This window comes from Pelophylax lessonae (assembly GCF_965119305.1).
Source record: "Pelophylax lessonae genome assembly, chromosome: 1".
Lineage (NCBI taxonomy): Eukaryota > Metazoa > Chordata > Amphibia > Anura > Ranidae > Pelophylax > Pelophylax lessonae.
Window position 1 is genome coordinate 416032878 of NC_138768.1, and position 18789 is coordinate 416051666.

The 18789-nt window shown below is 42.0% G+C and overlaps 1 protein-coding gene across 1 annotated transcript in view; it reads right to left on the bottom strand.

The window, feature by feature from the left end:
- CCDC171 (coiled-coil domain containing 171) overlaps positions 1-18789 on the bottom strand; it is a 109378-nt gene that overhangs the window by 42625 nt on the left and 47964 nt on the right. Inside the window, exons 11-17 of the mRNA XM_082275063.1 lie at positions 17810-17913; positions 16124-16213; positions 11609-11809; positions 8925-9092; positions 8651-8839; positions 3266-3758; positions 110-226 (exon numbers count right to left, since the gene is read on the bottom strand). Coding sequence (XP_082131189.1) covers positions 110-226; positions 3266-3758; positions 8651-8839; positions 8925-9092; positions 11609-11809; positions 16124-16213; positions 17810-17913 — 1362 coding nt within the window. The remainder of the gene's footprint in view (positions 1-109; positions 227-3265; positions 3759-8650; positions 8840-8924; positions 9093-11608; positions 11810-16123; positions 16214-17809; positions 17914-18789) is intronic.

Here is an 18789-nt window from a genome sequence, read left to right on the forward strand (position 1 = left end):
ACACTAGCATATATTAAAAAAAATATAAAAAATCTAACAATGCAAGATCAACTTGTAATGGGCTGCCTCAAATGGATGGATTTTGATACAAACAAAAACTTGACATTACCCCTGTTGTTTAAAACTCCAAGTAATTCAGACATAGAAGTAACTACTGCTGACAGGAGATCTGTATTTGTAAGCCACTTTACAGCTTCATTGCAGTACATTGGTTCATCGTGTGATCCTGGGGAGAAAAAAAAAGAAAGTCAAAATACACCTACTACGATTTTCATTTTCATTACTATAAAGTGACATATTTAGCTGTTAAGCTGTTGTCAGACTGCAAAATATGCCCCTAATAGTGCCAGTCATAAGAGTTATTCTGTGTCACTGTGGCCTCAATAAAGTACACAAAAAAACAAAACAAAACTAATCTGTTACCAAAAAACTGCACTAGTCCTGAATTTATAGATTATGTTTTTTTTTTGTTTTTTTTTTTTTTTTTTAATGGCTTTAGTTTTGTGATCATGCACTGTAGTTCAGGGTCCTATATAAAAACACATACCCTCCTAATGCAGTTTTGCCCAATACCATGCCTGAACAGGAAAGGCAAGGGAAGCACACTACCTCAGTGCTGCTGAGGCAAGGATACTGGGGTGGGTGTGTTGCATGCTAGGAGTCAATAGCCCACACATGTGACATGCTCACATGTCTTGTTTGAGCTACTCAACAATCCATCTTTTCAGCTCCAGACCAAGCTGACATATGGACTGGCAGCAAGAGATCCAGGTGTAAGAGGAACCAAAGGAGACTTGGAAAGATGCATTCATCTGAGAAGTAGCCCTGGGAAGATAGGAGGGATCAGCTTTAATGGGTTCCAGTGGTAAACGATTAGCCTGTGAGCCTAAAGGGCTGCTATCTGTACTAAGTCACTGCCTTTAGAGTATACAGAATAGATGCCCCCAGAACCATTAGGAGAGTATAGTTGAGGTTTGGACCCAGAAAGCTCTTAGTGGCTAACTTGTACTAATACACAGTGGGGTTGATTTACTAAAACTGGAGAGTGCATAATCTGGTGCAGCTCTGCATAGAATCCAATCAGGTTTCAGGTTTTATTGTCAAAGTCTAATTGAACAAGCTGAACTTAGAAGCTGATTGGCTACAACGCACAGCTGCACCAGAAGCTGAGTGCTCAAGTCTTAGCAAACCTCCCCCAATGTCTGGAAAGAGCCAGTTCAATTTTACTGTGCCTCGGTATTTGGTTGTCTGTATGTGGTGTGCAATATTCTGCCAACTTACACAGGAGCTATAAATTCTTGTGTCACTATTACCTATTATTTCTTAATATTGACTAGAAAAACTAAGATTTCTTTTGGAACTACAGCTGTGGCCAAAAGTTTTAAGAATGACACAAATATTAATTTTCACAAAGTTTGCTGCTTCAGTGTTTTTAGATTGTTTAATGTTACGATGGTATACTGAAGTATAATTACAAGCATTTCATAAAATGTCAAAGGCGTTTATTGACAATTACATTAAGTTAATGCAAAGAGTCAATATTTGCAGTGTTGACCCTCCTTTTTCAAGAATTCTGCAATTTGTCCTGGTATGCTGTCAATCAACTTCTGGGTCACATCCTGATGGCAGCCCATTCTTGTATAATCAATGCTTGGAGTTTGTCTGAATTTGAGGGTTTTTTTTGTTCAACTGCCTCGAGGATTGACCAACAGTTCTCAATGGGATTAAGGTCTGGGGAATTTCCTGCCCATGGACCCAATATTTTGATGTTTTGTTCCCCAAGCTACTTAGTTATCATTTTTCCTTATGGTAAGATGCTCCATCATGTTGCAAAAGGCATTGGTCATCACCAAACTGTTCTTGGATGGTTGGGAGAAGATGCTCTCGGGGGATGTTGTTGTACTATTCTTTATTCATGGATGGGATTGTGAGTGAGACCATTCCCTTGGCTGAGAAGCAACCCCACACATGAAAGGTCTCAGGATCCTTTACCGTTGGCATGACACAGGTCGGATGGTAGCGCTCACCTTTTCGTCTCTGGACAAGGTTTTTTTCTGAATGCCCCAAACAACTGGAAAGGGGAAAATTACTTACAATTACCTCAGTCCTCAGCAGTCCAATCTCTGTACTTTTTGCAGAAAATCAGTCTGCCCCTGATGTTTTTCCTGGAGAGAAACTTCTTGACACTAGGCCATCCTCCAAAAGTCTTTGCCTCACTGTGCAGGCAGATGCACATCACACCTGCCTGCTGCCATTTCTGAGCAAGCTCTGCACTGGTGGTGCCCCGATCCCGCAGCTGAATCAAATGTAGGAGATGGTCCTGGCGCTTGCTGGACTTTCTTGGGCACCCTGAAGCCTTCTTCACAAATGCAGTGGAAATTTATTTTTTGTGAATTAAGTTCATTTGCATGGAAGAGAGGGACTTTGCAATTAATTGCAATTCATCTGATCACTCTTCATAACATTTTAGAGTATATGCACATTGCCATCATAAAAACTGAGGCAGCAGACTTTGACACAAATATTTATTTTCACATTCTCAAAACTTTTGGCCACGGCTGTATAAACTATACCTTCTCTCTTACAGCAAACCGAGTTTGAAAGAGAAATTTTAACAGGTGTGGTAAGGCAAAAAAGAAGTAAGGAATCCAGTTAAATGTGGTCAAAAAATCCATTTGGATTTTGAACACTTAGGCTCCATGTACACGGGGCGTTGTTAAAAGTCCCTTTGAATGCTGGAATTTTTAGGACGTTTGAAACGTCCGTTCGGTCGCGTTTGTACCCGCGTTTAGCGGCGTTTGCGTTTAGAAGCGTTCCTAGAGGTCAAAAAAATTATTCCCCTTTAAAATGGAAAAACGCGAACGCTAAACGCGGGTCATCGCGTTCAGACGCGTTCGGACGCGTTTGTGCGTTTGAAACGCCGGGAAACACACGTTCGAACGCAAATAATTGCGTTCTAAAAAAAGTCCCTGAACGCAACTGCCTGCAAATGACTGTAAACGACCTGGTGTACATGGACAGATAAGATAAAATGTAGATGGGTTCAGGGGCTTCTGAAAAAAACGCCCAACTGCTCCTAGTCCTAAACGACCATTTCCAGCGTCCTGTGTACATGGAGCCTAAAGGTAAATACAGGATGGAAACTTTTTAGATTTTTTGTTAATACTGGTTTCATTTTGATCTTAACGTCTGCCTAGCTTTTTATTTTCCATCTAATATTCAGCATCAATATTCAACATTTAAATTATGAAAATATAAATCTTACTTGTTTTCTGTGTAGTCTGGACTTCGCTAACGCACACTGAAATCCCAGGTCTCCTCTGGGCTTTTTCCACCCACGTAAACACAGATTTTCTAGATTCACCAAGCCGCTGGAGCCGTTTGGCAGCCAAAACCACAATGACACCTTTCCGAAACAAAAGCTTCATGGGTTCCGCTTTCCTCCAAGAATTGTCCTTTTTCTTATTCCCATTTTCAGACAAAACTTGGACTAGATTTTGGATCTCCTTCTGAACGTCTATAAAAGAGTTCAATTCCTCTTGAAGGAGGGTTTTCTGTGCAGCCAACAAACAGCTTCTGGTGTATAATGGGCACAGTGCACCAGCCATAAGGGCACAGGCTGCGAGGAGAGACTTGTGGTCTCTCTCCGTGTTGATTATTGCATTTTTAATACGCACATTTTCCATGGCCATCTGATCCTTTGTTTTTTCAGAGATTGAAGCTTTGTCTTTTAATTTTTCAGCAATCTTCTGATATTTCTAAAAATGGAAAATAAAAACCTAGTGTAATCATTTTATGTATCGCACGTTCAATATCAAAAGGGATCGGTTTAGAGTTTGTTGAAAATTAGCACTGTGTACTTGGACAATTACTGTTGTTCACCTTCTCTATTCCCTCGATTGCAGTTTATTCAAGAAATTGTTTTATGAATGTAAAAAAGGGTTCTACAGAAAATTGCCTTTTACAGTCATCGAAAAGGGACTGCGCTTTTAACCACCTGTACGTTGGCTCTGAGAAGTGGTTGTACTGGGATGATACCTGCAGCAGCAAGCATCAACCCCTTACCGTTCTTTAGAGGCCGCAGTCGCCTTTCAGAAGATAACAGCTGATGCGGCTGATGTCCCCCCTCCCACGGCTCTGCACAGGTCTCCCATCCGATCAGAAGACAGGCTGGTTGGAGTCCCGAATAAAGCCGGATTCGGTTTTGATCGGGTCTCCAATGTATTAACCCAGAAGCGGCGTCATGATGGCACTTCCGGTTTACTTGGCGGCTAATGGCGCTAAATTTAAAGAACTGTCGGCATTTGAATACTTTGAAGTGCAGTGGAGGGCTCTGGGGTCTTTTAGACCCCTGATCCCTCCATAAAGAGTACCTATCACTGCCTTTTACTGTCACAAGGGATGTTTACATTCCTTGTGACAGCAATAAAAGTGATCAGATTTTTTTTTTAAAGTGCTAAAAATAAAAAATGTTATAAAATATAAAAAGGAAAAAACATTTTTTAAAGCGCCCCCGTTGCCGTGAGCTTGCGCACGAAAGAAAAAACGCATACGCAAGTTGCGCCCACAAATGAAAACGGTGTTCAAACTACACGAGGTATCTGCGATCGCCAGAACGAGAGCAATAATTCCAAAAAAGACCTACGCTGTAACTCTAAACTGGTAACTGTTAACATTTTTAAAGAGTTGCCTATGGAGATTTTTAAATACCATTGTTTTTTGCCATTCGGCGAGTGTGCGCAATTTTAAACCGTGACATGTTAGGTATCTATTTTCTTGGCGTGACATCTTTCACAATATACAAAAAATTGGGCTAACTGTACTGTTTAGATTTTTTAAATGCAGTGAAATAGATTTTTTCCAAAAAATATGCGTTTGAAACCGCTGCGCAAATACTACGTGACAAAAAATATTGCAATGACCGCCATTTTTTTCTTTGCTAAAAAAATATATTAAATATTTGGGGGTTCTAAGTAATTTTCAAGCTATAAATACTGATTTTAAACGTGTAAACAACATGTGTCAGAAATAGGCTTGGTCCTTAAGTGGTTCATTTTGTAATCTGAATACTTAAAGCGTGAAAAGGAGATCAACTCTGCAAGTCCAAATTAAAGCAGGCCGTTCATTAAGCAATATTCTTTCCTTCAACCACGGGTTGAAGGAAAAAAAATATATATATCATACGCAAAAAAAACCTGACAGGCTGGTTGTACTGAAGTTGATCAATAGGTTGACTTCAGTACATCCAGCCTGTCCATAGATAAATCGAAATTCTGTCAGTTCCTGCTGAGCCAGACAAATTTGAATCCATCTAGGGCAAGCTTAAGCCCTCCCCCCATCATTCATTCACAAAATGGCGAAATCTCAGTGGGCAATAGAAGCTCTAATACTTGATGGGAAAGAGGAATTACAACCAGAAGGGGATAGATGGTGCCTCTCAACTTGTAGTGACGGGGTCTCGGTACATCAATGAATACCAAGAAAGATTTTACATATAGTGTGCAAAATCCAATTTTCTTTGTTATTTATTGAAAGGCACAGGATTCACAGACAACTGGAACATCCAAAAGCAGGTCGAAAAAGGAGTAAACAACATAGTAAACAAAATGTTAACAGGCCCAACTAAAATAGGAAAAAAACTGGGGATTGCATGCAACCCAGTGAGCTGTCTGATGGACCTTACTCCAAAAGCTGACATCAGATGAACCCCCTGATAAAACTTACAGAACCTGTGAACCCAAGATCAGAAGACAGCATTGCTAATCTGGGAAAGTGTTGCCTGTCCAAGAAGCACTCACAGAGCTAGTAGAGCATGCCTTGACAGGAAAGGGTTGCATCCAATTCCTAAATTGGTTCTAAAAGGCAGAACATGTTTTACCTTAAAGTGATAATAAAGTCTTGTTTTTTTTTTTTGTTTTTTAAATAACAAATGGCGCCCTATGCTGTCTCAGCCAATAAAGGAGAGTCCTCGGACAGCTGAGGCTTCAGTGCACATTGGTGGTTCAAGATGGGGCTCAGGTAAGTATTAAGGGGGCTGCTGAACACAGAAGGTTATCGATCTTAATGTAAGGTAAAAACCTTCTGCCTTTAGAACCACTTTAATGCATTCTATGCTTTAAGTCCTTGTTCCTTGCTTTAAGTCCGTGTTCAGCTACCTGAGCCCGATCTTGATCCATTGCTCTGCCCGAAAGCAGTGGCTCTCTACTCTCCTTCCTCATTAGACATGGAGGCCAGCGGCTCCTTTTGCTGTCAAGCACAGCCTGTGAGGAGGAAGCTGGTGGGGGGGCAGAGCTGAGTCTGGGCTTGTGTGTCAATGGACATACAGAGTTCGGCTCGGGATCAAGCCAGAACAAGTTCTCCCAAAGCAGGGGGGAAGGAGCCAGGAGTATCTAGCACGGATTACTGTATTAATGTCACCGGTCCCCAAAAAGTGTAAAAAATGTCAGGGGTCCGATCTGTCCACAGCAATGTTGCCGTCCCGCTAAAAATCGCAGATTGCCGCCATTACTAATAAAAAGAAAACGTCCAAAAATCTATCCTGTAGTTTGTAAACGCTATAACTTTTGCGCAAACCAATTAAAATACGCTGTTTGGGATTTTTTTTTACCAAAAATATGTAGCAGAATACAAATCGGCCTAAACTGATAAATTTGTTTTTTTTATTGGGAATGTTTTACAGCAGAAAGTAAAAAAAATATTGCGTTTTCAAAATTGTCGCTCTTATTTTGTTTATAGCGCAAAATCTAAAAACCGCAGAGGTGATCAAATACCACCAAAAGAAAAAACTCAATTTGTGGGAAAAAAAGACATCAATTGTATTTGGGTACAGCGTTAAAGTAACGCAGTGCCGGATCGCAAAAAAATAGCCTGGTCTTTAAGGGGGTAAAACCGTCCGGAGGTGAAGTGGTTAAAAACATATATAAAGTGGAGTATTGCACTCCCGTTTAAAAGCATTGGGCGTTTAAGCGTTAATGGATTTCACTGGCCGTAATATTCATTTATTCTGGCCACTGGAATGCATTAGCGTTCAAAGCGCACCTAAACACTCCTAGGGTTTACACAAGTTTAGGGGAATTCAGCGTTTTTACTGCTCTTCAGCTCTTCTACTGAATGCACTTTAGATGTTGTTTTTTTCCAGCCTGTAAATGCTGCTCTCCCAGTATGCCTTTAAATACCTTTGTGTGCATGGACACATAGGCTAACATATAGGTGCTGGCTGGAAGAAAAAAAAAAAAAAAAGGCCTTACTTGAGTTTGTTACATGGAAGTATTTTAACCCCCTCCCATCCGCGCTACAGCCTATATACGGCTGCAGCGCGGACTCGAATTTTCGGGAGGCCGTTTTTAAACGGCCTCCAGTGACACGCCCCCCCGCGCGCTCCCGCGAGCGCGCATCGGGGAGAATCTGTGTCGGCCGTGTCACTTGGACACGGCCGATCACAGATCGTGGTGAATGGCCAATCACAGCGGCCATTCACCACGTGATCAAGCCGTCCAATGAGAGATGATCTCATATGTAAACATGTGAGATCATCTCTCATCGCCGGCGCTCCTTCCTCACACAGACACTGCAGTGTGAGGAAGGAGGGGGAGCCGACAGCCGCTGGGGACACAGACAAATGTAATCAGGGCACTGATCACCAGTGCCCTGATTACTGAAGGTAGAAAAACCACACACATTGCCCCCCCATCAGTGCCCACAGTGCCCGCCATCAGTGCCCCCATCAATGCCCACAATTAGTGCCCATAGTGCTGCCAGTCAGTGCCCATCAGTGCCTGCTCTTCTAGGCACTGATGAGCACTGACTGGCAGCACTATGGGCACTGAGTGTGGGCACTGATGGTGCTGCCCATCAGTGCTCATCAGTGCCGCCCATCAGTGCCACCCGTCAGTGTCCATCAGTGCCATCCGCCAGTGCCCATCAGTGCCGCCTATCAGTGCCCATCAGTGCCGCCCATCAGTGCCACCTCTCAGTGCCCAGCAGTGCCACCTCTCAGTGCCCAGCAGTGCCACCTCTCAGTGCCCAGCAGTGCCACCTATCAGTGCCCAGCAGTGCCACCTATCAGTGCCGCCTATCAGTGCCGCCTATCAGTGCTCATCAGTGTGGCATATTAGTACCTCCTCATCAGTGCCCATAAGTGCCACCTCATCAGTGCCCATAAGTGCAACCTCATCAGTGCCCATAAGTGCAACCTCATCAGTGCCCATAAGTGCAGCCTCATCAGCGCACATCAGTGAGGGAGAAAAATTTATTTTCAAAATTTACTCGCAGAAAATAAGAAAAACTTTTTTTTTTTTTCAAAATTTTCTGTCTTTTTTCTTTTTTTTTGTAAAAAATAAAAAACCCAGAGATGATTAAATACCACCAAAAGAAAGCTCTGTTTGTGTGAAAAAAATGATAAAAATTTCATATGGGTACAGTGTAGCATGACCGCGCAATTGTCATTCAAAGTGTGCGAGCGCTGAAAGCTGAAAATTGGCCTGGATGGGAAGGGTGTTTAAGTGCACAGAAGGCAAGTGGTTAAATAAAGTTGACCACAAAACATACTGTTCGATTGTACAGTAACCTACCAAGATTGTAAAATCTGGTTGTAAAATGTGTGGCCAGCATTAGAATGCAGGGGCAGAGTGTGTAAAGAAAAAACTTGTACCTGAGCCTTCATACGAGCTTCTCCAAGGAGAACAGAGTAATGTTGTTCCAAATCTTTGGTCTTTGTCTGCCAGGTACAATGCTGTGCTTTCATTTGTTCAGCCAGCTTGTCTAGAGAGTTTTCATGGTTTCGCTGTAGATCCACAATCAAAACAGCCTTGTTTTTGCATACTTGCTCTAGATGTGACACCTATCGTAAAAGAAAATGTAATGGTAAATTTTCAAGTAGCAAACAGTGTGATACACATTTTTTTTTTTTATGGCAAGTACTGTACCTTCTCATTAGCTTTGTTGAGGTCAGAGATCAGGGTATCAACATTCTCCTGCAACACAACACACAGCTCTGGCCACGTGAAATTGCCCAGCATGCAATTTTGCTGTTTTAGAAGAACACATCCTGCCACTAGGCGTTGGTATAAACTGTGCAAGAAAGTCAACGTTTCCTTAAAGGAAATAAAAACATTGGATAAAATAAAGAATTGGAATAGGAAACTCAAAATAAAAAATAAATAAATGCAAATAAACTTGGGAAGGTATTTTAGAGAATACTGAAAATAAGCATGATAGATATAGACTCCTCTATCTAAACCCCAGAGATCCGTGAAACTGTAATTCAATAAATACTTCATTGGTTCTGCTTTGAGTAAAGCAAGTATGTACATGCCATGCCTGTGGGGCTCCTGTGGAAGTGGAGAATCATTGTACTAGTCCCTGCTACTACAGTTATTGCTGTTGTTTTCAGGTCCCCATTCATGGAATGCCTTGCATTTTTCTCACTGAATGCAAGGTATTCTCTGATTGGATGAGGTGGAGAGGCAGAGTGCTGATGTCACAATCTCCACTTTGTCCAATAAGAGAACAATTTGCATTGGTTGAGAAAAATGGCTCCCTTTCCTTTATTTTCGCCTGGATATCTGGCCAGTAAGTTTGTTGTTTTTCAACAGACCAAACTGTTCTGCAGATGTAGCAGTTTTAGGGTTCAGACAAACCACTGACAGGGCGTTCGTGCTTGGATGTAACTCTTTTTTTTTTTTTTAAAACACTGCCAATCCCAGAAGTGATGTAATCAACTGCTTCTGGGTTCTTACTAGAGATTGACCGATTATCGGCAAAGCCGAAATATCAAGGGCCGATATGCTTTTTCCCTGATATATCCCCAATATATTGCCGATATTTCGGGAAAGTGCTTGTACCGGAGTGATGCCTGCAGCTAGAGGCATCACCCCGGTACCGGCGTCTTGTAATGACAACCGATGCGGCTGAGAAGCTGCTCGGCTGTCATTACAAGGAGCGGGAGGGGACGCCCCCCGTCCCGTCCTGCCGCCTTCCGCGGCTCGCCCAGATCTCCCATCCCACCAGGAGACCCGGGCAACCAGCCTGCACAGCCGCCAAAGACCCGATCAAAGCCGCATTTGGCTCTGATCGGGTCTCCATGCAAAAACCTGTCCGGCGCCAGATTAAAAAAAAAAAAAAAAACACGACAGCATTCAAAACAGCTTTGAATGCTTTTAAGTGCAGAGGAGGGTTTTGGGGTCTTTTAGACCCCCAGATCCCTCCACAAGAGACCTATAAAGTAAAAAAAAAAAAATTTACAAAAATATCGGCCCCCATAGACCGATAGGCATGTCCAAAAACATGTTATCATTGTAGTGTACACAGGGTGTGTCCAGTAGGTCCAGTCCTTCTGCTCTGCTGCCAGGATTCCCCTTGTCCCTGTACAATCTAATTCAGCTGTGATTTATCACAGCTGCATTGAAGGGTACACAGGGAAGGTCGGCAGCAGGAGCTTAAAAAAAAAAGCAGTCTTGCAATGTTTATCAACAACATTGCTCAGACAGGAATACAGAAAATTACATTGAAAGCTAGGTTTCTCACCTACAGATGAAGAGTTAAAGCAACCCAAGTAAAAAAAAAAAAACAGAATTAAATGTTCCTCTGTTGAACCCCTTATTAACCCCTTAGTTTACTCTAATCAGCACTAATTTAACTCCGTATTCTCCTTCTCCATTCAATTGTAATTTTCCTGGTGATTTTTTCTTCTAATTTATTAAGTAATTTAGTTAAACTTTTTTTCTGTTTTTGTTTGCTTTGTTCATTAATATTTTTCACATTCACAGGTATCACACTGGAAAAAAAAAGCGCAAAATTAAAAAAAACTTTACTTCATTTGTAAATAACTTTGCAATGCCTTGTACCAAAATCATAATTATAGTGTTGTTTTAAACAGGACAAATTACAGAATAAAATACACACTTTTTATGTGCAGTAACACTATTTAGGTTTAAACTAACACTGCTCAAAAAAAAGAAAAGTGCATTTTGTTTAGTTTTATTACGTTTAATTGTCTAAGGATTGCGAAAGAAAACTATTGTTGCAGGACAATATTCACAAAAAGAAAACCTGGTTTGTCCTAAAAAAAAAAAAAAAAAAAACACAACAACAAATTTATGTATTACAATGTTATGTTAAGTAATGATAATTATAATTTTTTTTATCTTTGGGGGGGGGGGGGGATGGGCCACTAAGAGGTTAAAGTTTTTTATGCACTGCTTGAATACGATTGGCGATTTTTGTAACAAAATCTAAAAAAAAAATTCAAAGAGAAAAAAAAAAAAAAGTTATGATCAAATTATCCCTGAATAAATAGGCTCATAGCAGAGATTTGAAAATTGCCCTGGTCCATAACGGGTAAACAGGTGTGAGAGCCAAAGTGGTTTAGAAATCTGGATTAAAACAGTGCAGTGCATAACGCTGAACGCCAAAGGCAGAGTGTTTCTTGACCCAGCTTTAAATTGACTTTAGTCCCAGACATTAGCCATTTGTCCCAGAACGGTTTAAAAAGGACATCAGAACTCAGGAGGTCCTGTTTGTCAGAGAGCTTTCAATGACTGTCCGCAACACATATTAATTTATCAGTTTACTTTTCACATAAAAAGCCAAATAGTCTCTACGTTCATACCTCTTTATTCTTTTGGAAAGTCCTGCTGATCTTTTGCATTTCACTCTCAGCTTCTAATACCCTTCGGGCTTCTTTCTCCCAGGCATCTTGTGCTTTTCCAAATTCCTTTTGCAGCCTAGCAATTTCAGACTCCTTTTCAGCACATTTAGTGCTCAAATGATGCAGTTCCTTTTCAGCAATGGTCTGTTCAGATCGAGCATTCTGAACAACAGCGAGATCATATTAACAGGAGTTCCTGGACGGTACTAAGAAAAGGGGTCTATTTTTTTATGTTTTCACACAATATTCACAAGCCTTCACCTAGGCGACATTCACTTTTCCAATTAGATTGAATTGGAAAAATGTGCAAATCTTGAGTGAAAATTGTATGAATCTTCTCTGAAAACATCAATCAATAGACTCCAAACTGTTATGTACACAATACAAATTATGTGATTTAAAGACTTTAAATTGTATAATATAATTGTAAAAACAGGTATAAAATGGCATTTAAGACAGTAAACAAAGGTTAACTCATTTTAAATTGTTTAATCCTTTTGTAAACAGTCATTGGATTTTTGTACTCACTATAAAATTATTAAAGATGCAACTTAAAAACAAAGCAGGACTAAGGGGTGGCCCTCTAGTGCTGACCTTCCCCCCCTCCCCCTCCCCCTTCGGCTTTCAGTTAGTAGCAAGCAGTATCCAGACAATAGCACGGACAGCCAAAAAAGCCTGAATGGGTGCAGTGTCCTTCAATGGACTCAGAGAAAAGGATTTTACGCCAAGTACAAAAATCCAGTTCTCTATCGTTTATTGAAAGACACAGTTAAAAACTTCATAACAGATAGGACTTTCCAAAGCAGTGCCAGGAAGAAAGAAATTGAGGGATGAGCCCAGAAACAAACAACAAAGCAGAGAGCCAAACCCAGACATAACTCAAACTGCCTAAATCACTGGAGGAAAAGTTGGCACTCGGGATAACAACAACTAGCAGTCTCCCTTTACTGAAATAACATGCATAACAGCTGTAAAACAGCCAACGCATTTCGGATGGCAGGCCTTCATCATGGCTGAGTACAATGACATTGCAAACATTCAACCAAACAGTCACATGATTAAGCTCACTATTTAAATGTTTGTAGTGTCATTTTATTTTAGCCATAAATAGAAAGAGTGTGGGCCTGGATCACCAGTACACGGATCCATATGGATATAGTGGACAACGAGGCAGCGCTACCTTGTCTAGGACCCTCTGAGTTGATGAATAGTGCATCAGACCTCCAGAGAAGCTGAAGAAGAGAGGTAAATTCTAATAGCCCCAACAACATCAGAGCAACAAAGAACTCCTGTTCCTGGATCCTGGATGGGAAAGATGGGGACACAAGGAGGCCAAGACAATATCCTAGTTAAGATGAAAGGCCAGGGCGAAGAACCACACCTTGCCCTTATGCAACACCAAAAAGGATTGCTTACTGGAAGGAGTCGCAATCTCGGACATCCAATGAGCAGAAGCGATGGCCCCCAAGAAAGCTTTTCAATAAAGTCAAGAACAGAATCTCTCACATATTATCAAATGGAGGCTCATATAAGGCTGACAAGAAACATGCAGTTCCCAAGGTGGTAAAGTGGGCCCAGAAGGAGGAACCACCCAGGTGATCACCTGGAGAAAGGTACATTGAATCAGGAAAAGAGGCCAAGGAGTGTAGAAAAGGACTGGCTTAGACCCAGCCCTTAACGGTACTGAGGGCCAAATAGCAATCCAAACTTCTTGAAGGAAGACAGAATGCGGCAACCGACAACCTGCGGGGATGAACTCCGAGAAAAGAGCAAAAACCAAAGTAGGTCTTCCAGGTGCCATAATAGAGAAAGTTAGAAGCTGAGCTCCAAGCTTAATGAAAATACAGCTGGAGACAGGTCCTTGTTCTTCAGCACTTGCCTCACAAGCCACACCGTTAAGCCAGCAACTGTAAAGCAGGGTGGAATATAGAACCTTCAGAGAGAAGATCTGAGCACAGAAGGAGACGCCAAAGCAGGTCTTCAACCAGCTGAATGAAACTCGTAAACTAAGCCTTGTGTGGCCAATCCGGGGCAACCAGGACAAACAGAAAGGCTAGCAACCTCCAACAGGGAACTACACACCTTGCCAGGTGCATAAACGTGGGAACTAAAATGGCATCCAAGCAAGGAAAAACATTGTGCATGCAACCATTGAAAATCTTGCTTCACTAAGGCCTGAGACATGGCCAGCAGAGCCCATGCAAATTGCCAGCTGTATACTTCTCTGCGCAATCACTTATCATAGCCATGGGTTCCATCTGGAGGGGAGATCCTGCATCAAGCCAAAACACCCTGCAAGAAAGCAGGTATAGAAAAATGGTGGCCCCCGAAAAAAGCAAGCATGGCAAAAGGATTGCAGTCATCTTGCCTCTCAGTACAGTAGGAGCCAATGCTGCAGTATCAGCAAGCAAAGGATGCCTGCTGACAGAGGAGAACACTTGAAAAATGCAACTACTTGCAGGTTAAGCCACGAAGGAGGAGTTCCTGCATCTGCTCAGGAAGAAGAAGGGTGGATTCTGCCACATGCCCACCTGGAATAGAGGGGGGTAGAGGGAGGAGCACTGGATACGGAACATGATGTGCTATCACTATGAAAAAAGGTGTAATGTGACCAACCCATCCCCCCCAAGGACTCGCAGCAGGACCTGTGGGAGATTGATGAAAGACTCCCATTGGAGCAGCATTAGCTGACCAAAATCCTGTCAGCAAGGCATCCAATGGTGGAGACAGGCAATTGCCCATGCACATCTTATGGCCAATCAAGCCCCCTGCAGTAGCTACTCCCACTGGGTGGAGAGGAAGAACCACTCCCTCCACGCTCTTGGACTTTCCCCTTGGGACTATGTCTCTAAGGGCAGATGCCTATAGATAAAATGGCAGCTGCAGAACTGCTGACATGGCCCACCAACCCCCCCAAAGACTGGGAGGAACTGCTCCTTGCAGAAAATGCAGAAGCCCACAGTAAAGATGGCATCCCCACCCAGGCTGACCACTCCCACTGGAAGAAGCTGCCCTTTAATGTTGCTTCCATGTGTGTGCCAGGAGCGTCAGAAAAGGGGCCAAGTAGAAGCCCTTAGTAAATACGGTGACCATAGGTCCAGTATACAGTCTTCCCACGGCCATGTACTTGTGTGTCCCAGTGCGGATCGTGAGCAATGCATCTTCAACGCACCTATGCCACTGCACCAAGACCAGGCCTCCTGCTGCCCCAGAAATAACCCTGGTGGCAGAGACATAGAATGTGCAGTGTATATGTGACCGCAGTTGCTAACACAATGGTGCCGAAGCCGCAATGAGGAGAAGGGGCTGCCCTCTAGCTCAACCAATTATTTCTAGCTGGCGGGGAGAAACGCACACGCTATAACAAAAACAATGGCGCCAGCAGAATTGCCCCTGGCATTATGTGTCCCCCACACTGGGGAAAAAACAGCAGCCTCTCCTAGCACATAAGTTGTCTCAGCTACAGCACAGTAACCAATAAAAAATCATCACAGAGCTGTGTTTCCCCCAGTGTTCACATAGACTGCATCACTCCCCTCAAAATCCTGTAAAGAATAACAGAGCAGTAGGGCTAACACCATTTGCCACACACCAAAGAACACCCACCACATAAAGGCCTACATAGGAGGAATAGGCAAAGGCGGAAACCCAACAGCAGTCAAAGGGGGTAATAGGGAAAGTACCCAGGGGCAAGGGAATACACACAATGTAAACCCAAATACCCCTCCACAATCAGGAGATATACTCATGGCCCTGAGGTAAACATGAGACTTAGTGCTCCAAATGAGGAAATCTCCATGTGGGGGGATGAAGCACCTCTCATCCTATATGATCTGGGTGCCGTTGGCCAATACGAGGGGCTGCGATGGAAGAATCTGGTCCAACCATTGTATGCATCTGCTAATGGGGACAAACTCCAGCTGGTCGCTCTGCAGGGCTGAGCCGTTGCAGCAAATCCCTCCATACTAAGGACACAATGCGCTTGTGGGTGATTCTGGGGGACTACCTAGATCTAGGATACCCAGCCTGTCACGCAGCAACACAGTTGATTGAAGACAAAAAACACACCTTGATCCACCCACAGAGATAAAAAAACAATTGACTGGAACCATTAATCCATCAACAAATATGAACACAAAAAAAGGAGTAGAAACTCTTTGCTTTTCTAATACTAAGACGCTAGGCAAAAAAAAAAAAAAAAAAAAAAAACTGAATCCGGTCTGAATGATAGAGAAATGCTTGTTTCTATATAAGACTGCATTTAAACCTGAAAAAAAAAAAAACTCTGAAAATAATATAAGTCAAAGGATATGGAAGAAAATTTAAATACGATTTTGCTTTGCTTGGTACTTTAATGGTTCATTTTATGTATAAAGGTCATTTCTTCAAAGTAAAGACAGAAGGAGCAGAACTGTTGCTGCGAGTAATTAATTTATGATTCTATTCAAATGGAAAAGACAACAGAATAATGTATACCTGAAGATTATTATGCAAAGATTGCATCATCTGATTGGATGCATTTAGCTTCTCTTTTAACTCTTCACAGACATGTTGTGTGTTTTCCAGCTGAAAATGACAAGCACATCAGTAGAAACAGTAACTTCTTTGCAATCCTACACTATATTACAAAGGACATATACCTTCAGTGCCTTTAATGCAATAATGGCAGTGCAAACATCCAAAACAGCCATACCGGCATAAATGTTGTCATCTTTGTTATGCCACATACAGGCTACTCTACAAAGCACTTTCATATAATACTCATAGATAACTTTGTACTTTCAAACAGTGTTATTCTTTCTGCCGGTGTCCGCAGCTAACAGATTTCACCCTCCCCCTCAGCAGATTCACGCTTACCCAGATCTGACACTTGTAGCTACAGGGATTGTTTACATCCTGCACTGTAATTCTCTGTCTCAGCAGAGCCCCATAGAAGTCTATAGAGCATGACTCCCTGTGATTCCAGCTGGGAGATAGGGATAGACAAGCTCCAACAGGCTTCTATGGGGCTCTACTGAGTAGCCATGGGAAGGAGACAGAGGACTTGTGGCTCATATGTAGGTCAGCCCTGGAAAACCGTTCCCACTACCAGATTTAGCAGATTTTGAGTACCAGGGCTTGTGGGTGGAGAAGGAGCTAAGCTTGAAGGGGTCTTGACATAGAGGTTGAGGAATTGGTGGAAACAAAAGCGTCTGCTCCTCCTCTCCTCTGAGTGCTCCCATAGCAAGCTTGGATGGGGAACCCCGAAGAGGAGAGAAGTAGAACATGTTTTATATTTTAATTTAAAAAAATATATGCTTTTAGAACTTCTTAAATAGCTGTAATGGCACTCCTTTGAGTATACTTGTGCATAACTGTGGTAAGAACAGTAAGACTATAAGTTACTTCAGGGCCAGACTAATATGAGTGTACTCTGTAAAATGCTTCTAACAGTGCATGCATGCGTATGGAAAGGTTATTCCAAGGGAAATCAAGCCATTGTTTCTTGGTAGCTTACAAGAAACTGTAGTAAGGAAGTGTGGCGGCTTCAATTGTTGACCTCTCCTGAAAATCTTAGTTCCCTGCTTGTTATGCTGGCGCAATGGGCTCAGTATTTTCTGAGTTACTGACCACAGTACAAGACTTCTGACTATCCTGAAATGCTTAATTGTTCTGGGTCAGTTACAGGAAAAACTGAGGACAGAAACCGTAGCAATTGCAGCATTCATGTTTCTGATGGCACTAGTTTAGTTTAATACACTAGTTTGCCACAAAACATAAAAGCTCTTCAAAACTGGACCATTTTTTTCTTAAACACAAAGAAAGAAAAATACCAGAAATAAGCTACTCTGTATAAAATATTTGAAATCAGCTACACAACACTATTGACAGAATATTTATACCTAAAACAAAAATTTAAACTCCAAAACATTTAGCAGGATGTCATACAGAACCAAATAATCTGAAAAGCCCAAGTTCAAAATGTTGACTAAACCTATAAATTAAATCTTGTAATTTATCAATTTGGGCCATGTCCGAAGTAAAATAGATTGCAGGAATGATTTCGGTTACAGAAAACCTGTTCTCTCAACTGCCACACTCCAAACCTTTGAAATGAGCCAGAAAGTAGAGTTACAGCAGGCCAGAGGCCATATGTTTGGAGCCAAAACGTGGCAGAGTTACCTCATTAGATGTGCTTTGCAGCTTGTTCTGGTAATCTGTCAAGGTATGTCTTAAAGCCTCAAGGACAGCAGGCCTGGCAGGTTTAATGTTATCACTATAAGTCCCTGAAGAATACAAGGATAATAATAAAATACAAGAAACTGCAAATCCTGAAAAACACAGTTTAAAAATGTAATTATAAGAATAAAAATTAAAATGCAGTGACAAGGTGCTTATGATTTTTATTTTTTTTTCAAAATATACTATTTTTTGTTTAATTGTTTCCTAAGATACAAATATGACCAATTACAAGGCTTTAAATTTCTCTCCAGGTCTTGGGTTGCTGTTTTAAAGTAAAACTAAAGGCAAATATTTTTTTTAGTTTTGGATTGAGTGAGAGGGATTAGAACATCTGTCATTTTTTAATTGCTGTAATTGAAAGTGAAAGGAAAAGAAAATCCCACATTTTGGGTTATCCCCAGAAAAGTAATTGATGGGAAATCTTGCAATAGGAACACTAGTTCTGATGACCTGGGGGTCCCCAAGGAATACCCTTTGCAGGAATTTCCTTTTAGTTCCTGTTTTGGCTATGGGACAGGAACAGGAAGTGAAATGAAATCTCCATAATAGGACACAGATGGCAATAATAATCTGATAGAGAGGTTATAACCCTCCCTTGCTCTATCCAAAATTAAGAAGAAAAAAAAGTTTTGCCTATAGTTCTTCTTTAAGGCCCCTTTCACACACGATAGTCCTTCGGCAGATTCCGTTTTTCTCAGCGGGGGATCGATCCTGAGCAGGCGGGTGGCAGCTGTGTCTCCGCTCTGTGTGCGGAGACACAGCTGTCAGGTCCCCGCTGTCCGTTCTCATCTGAACCCATCCAATCCGATGGATGGATGGAAAAAAGGGTTTCCATCCATGCAGATTTGACGGATCGGATGTCAGCAGACATGCCTCCGCTGACATCTGATGTCCCAAAGAGATGCATGGGGCATCCGTTC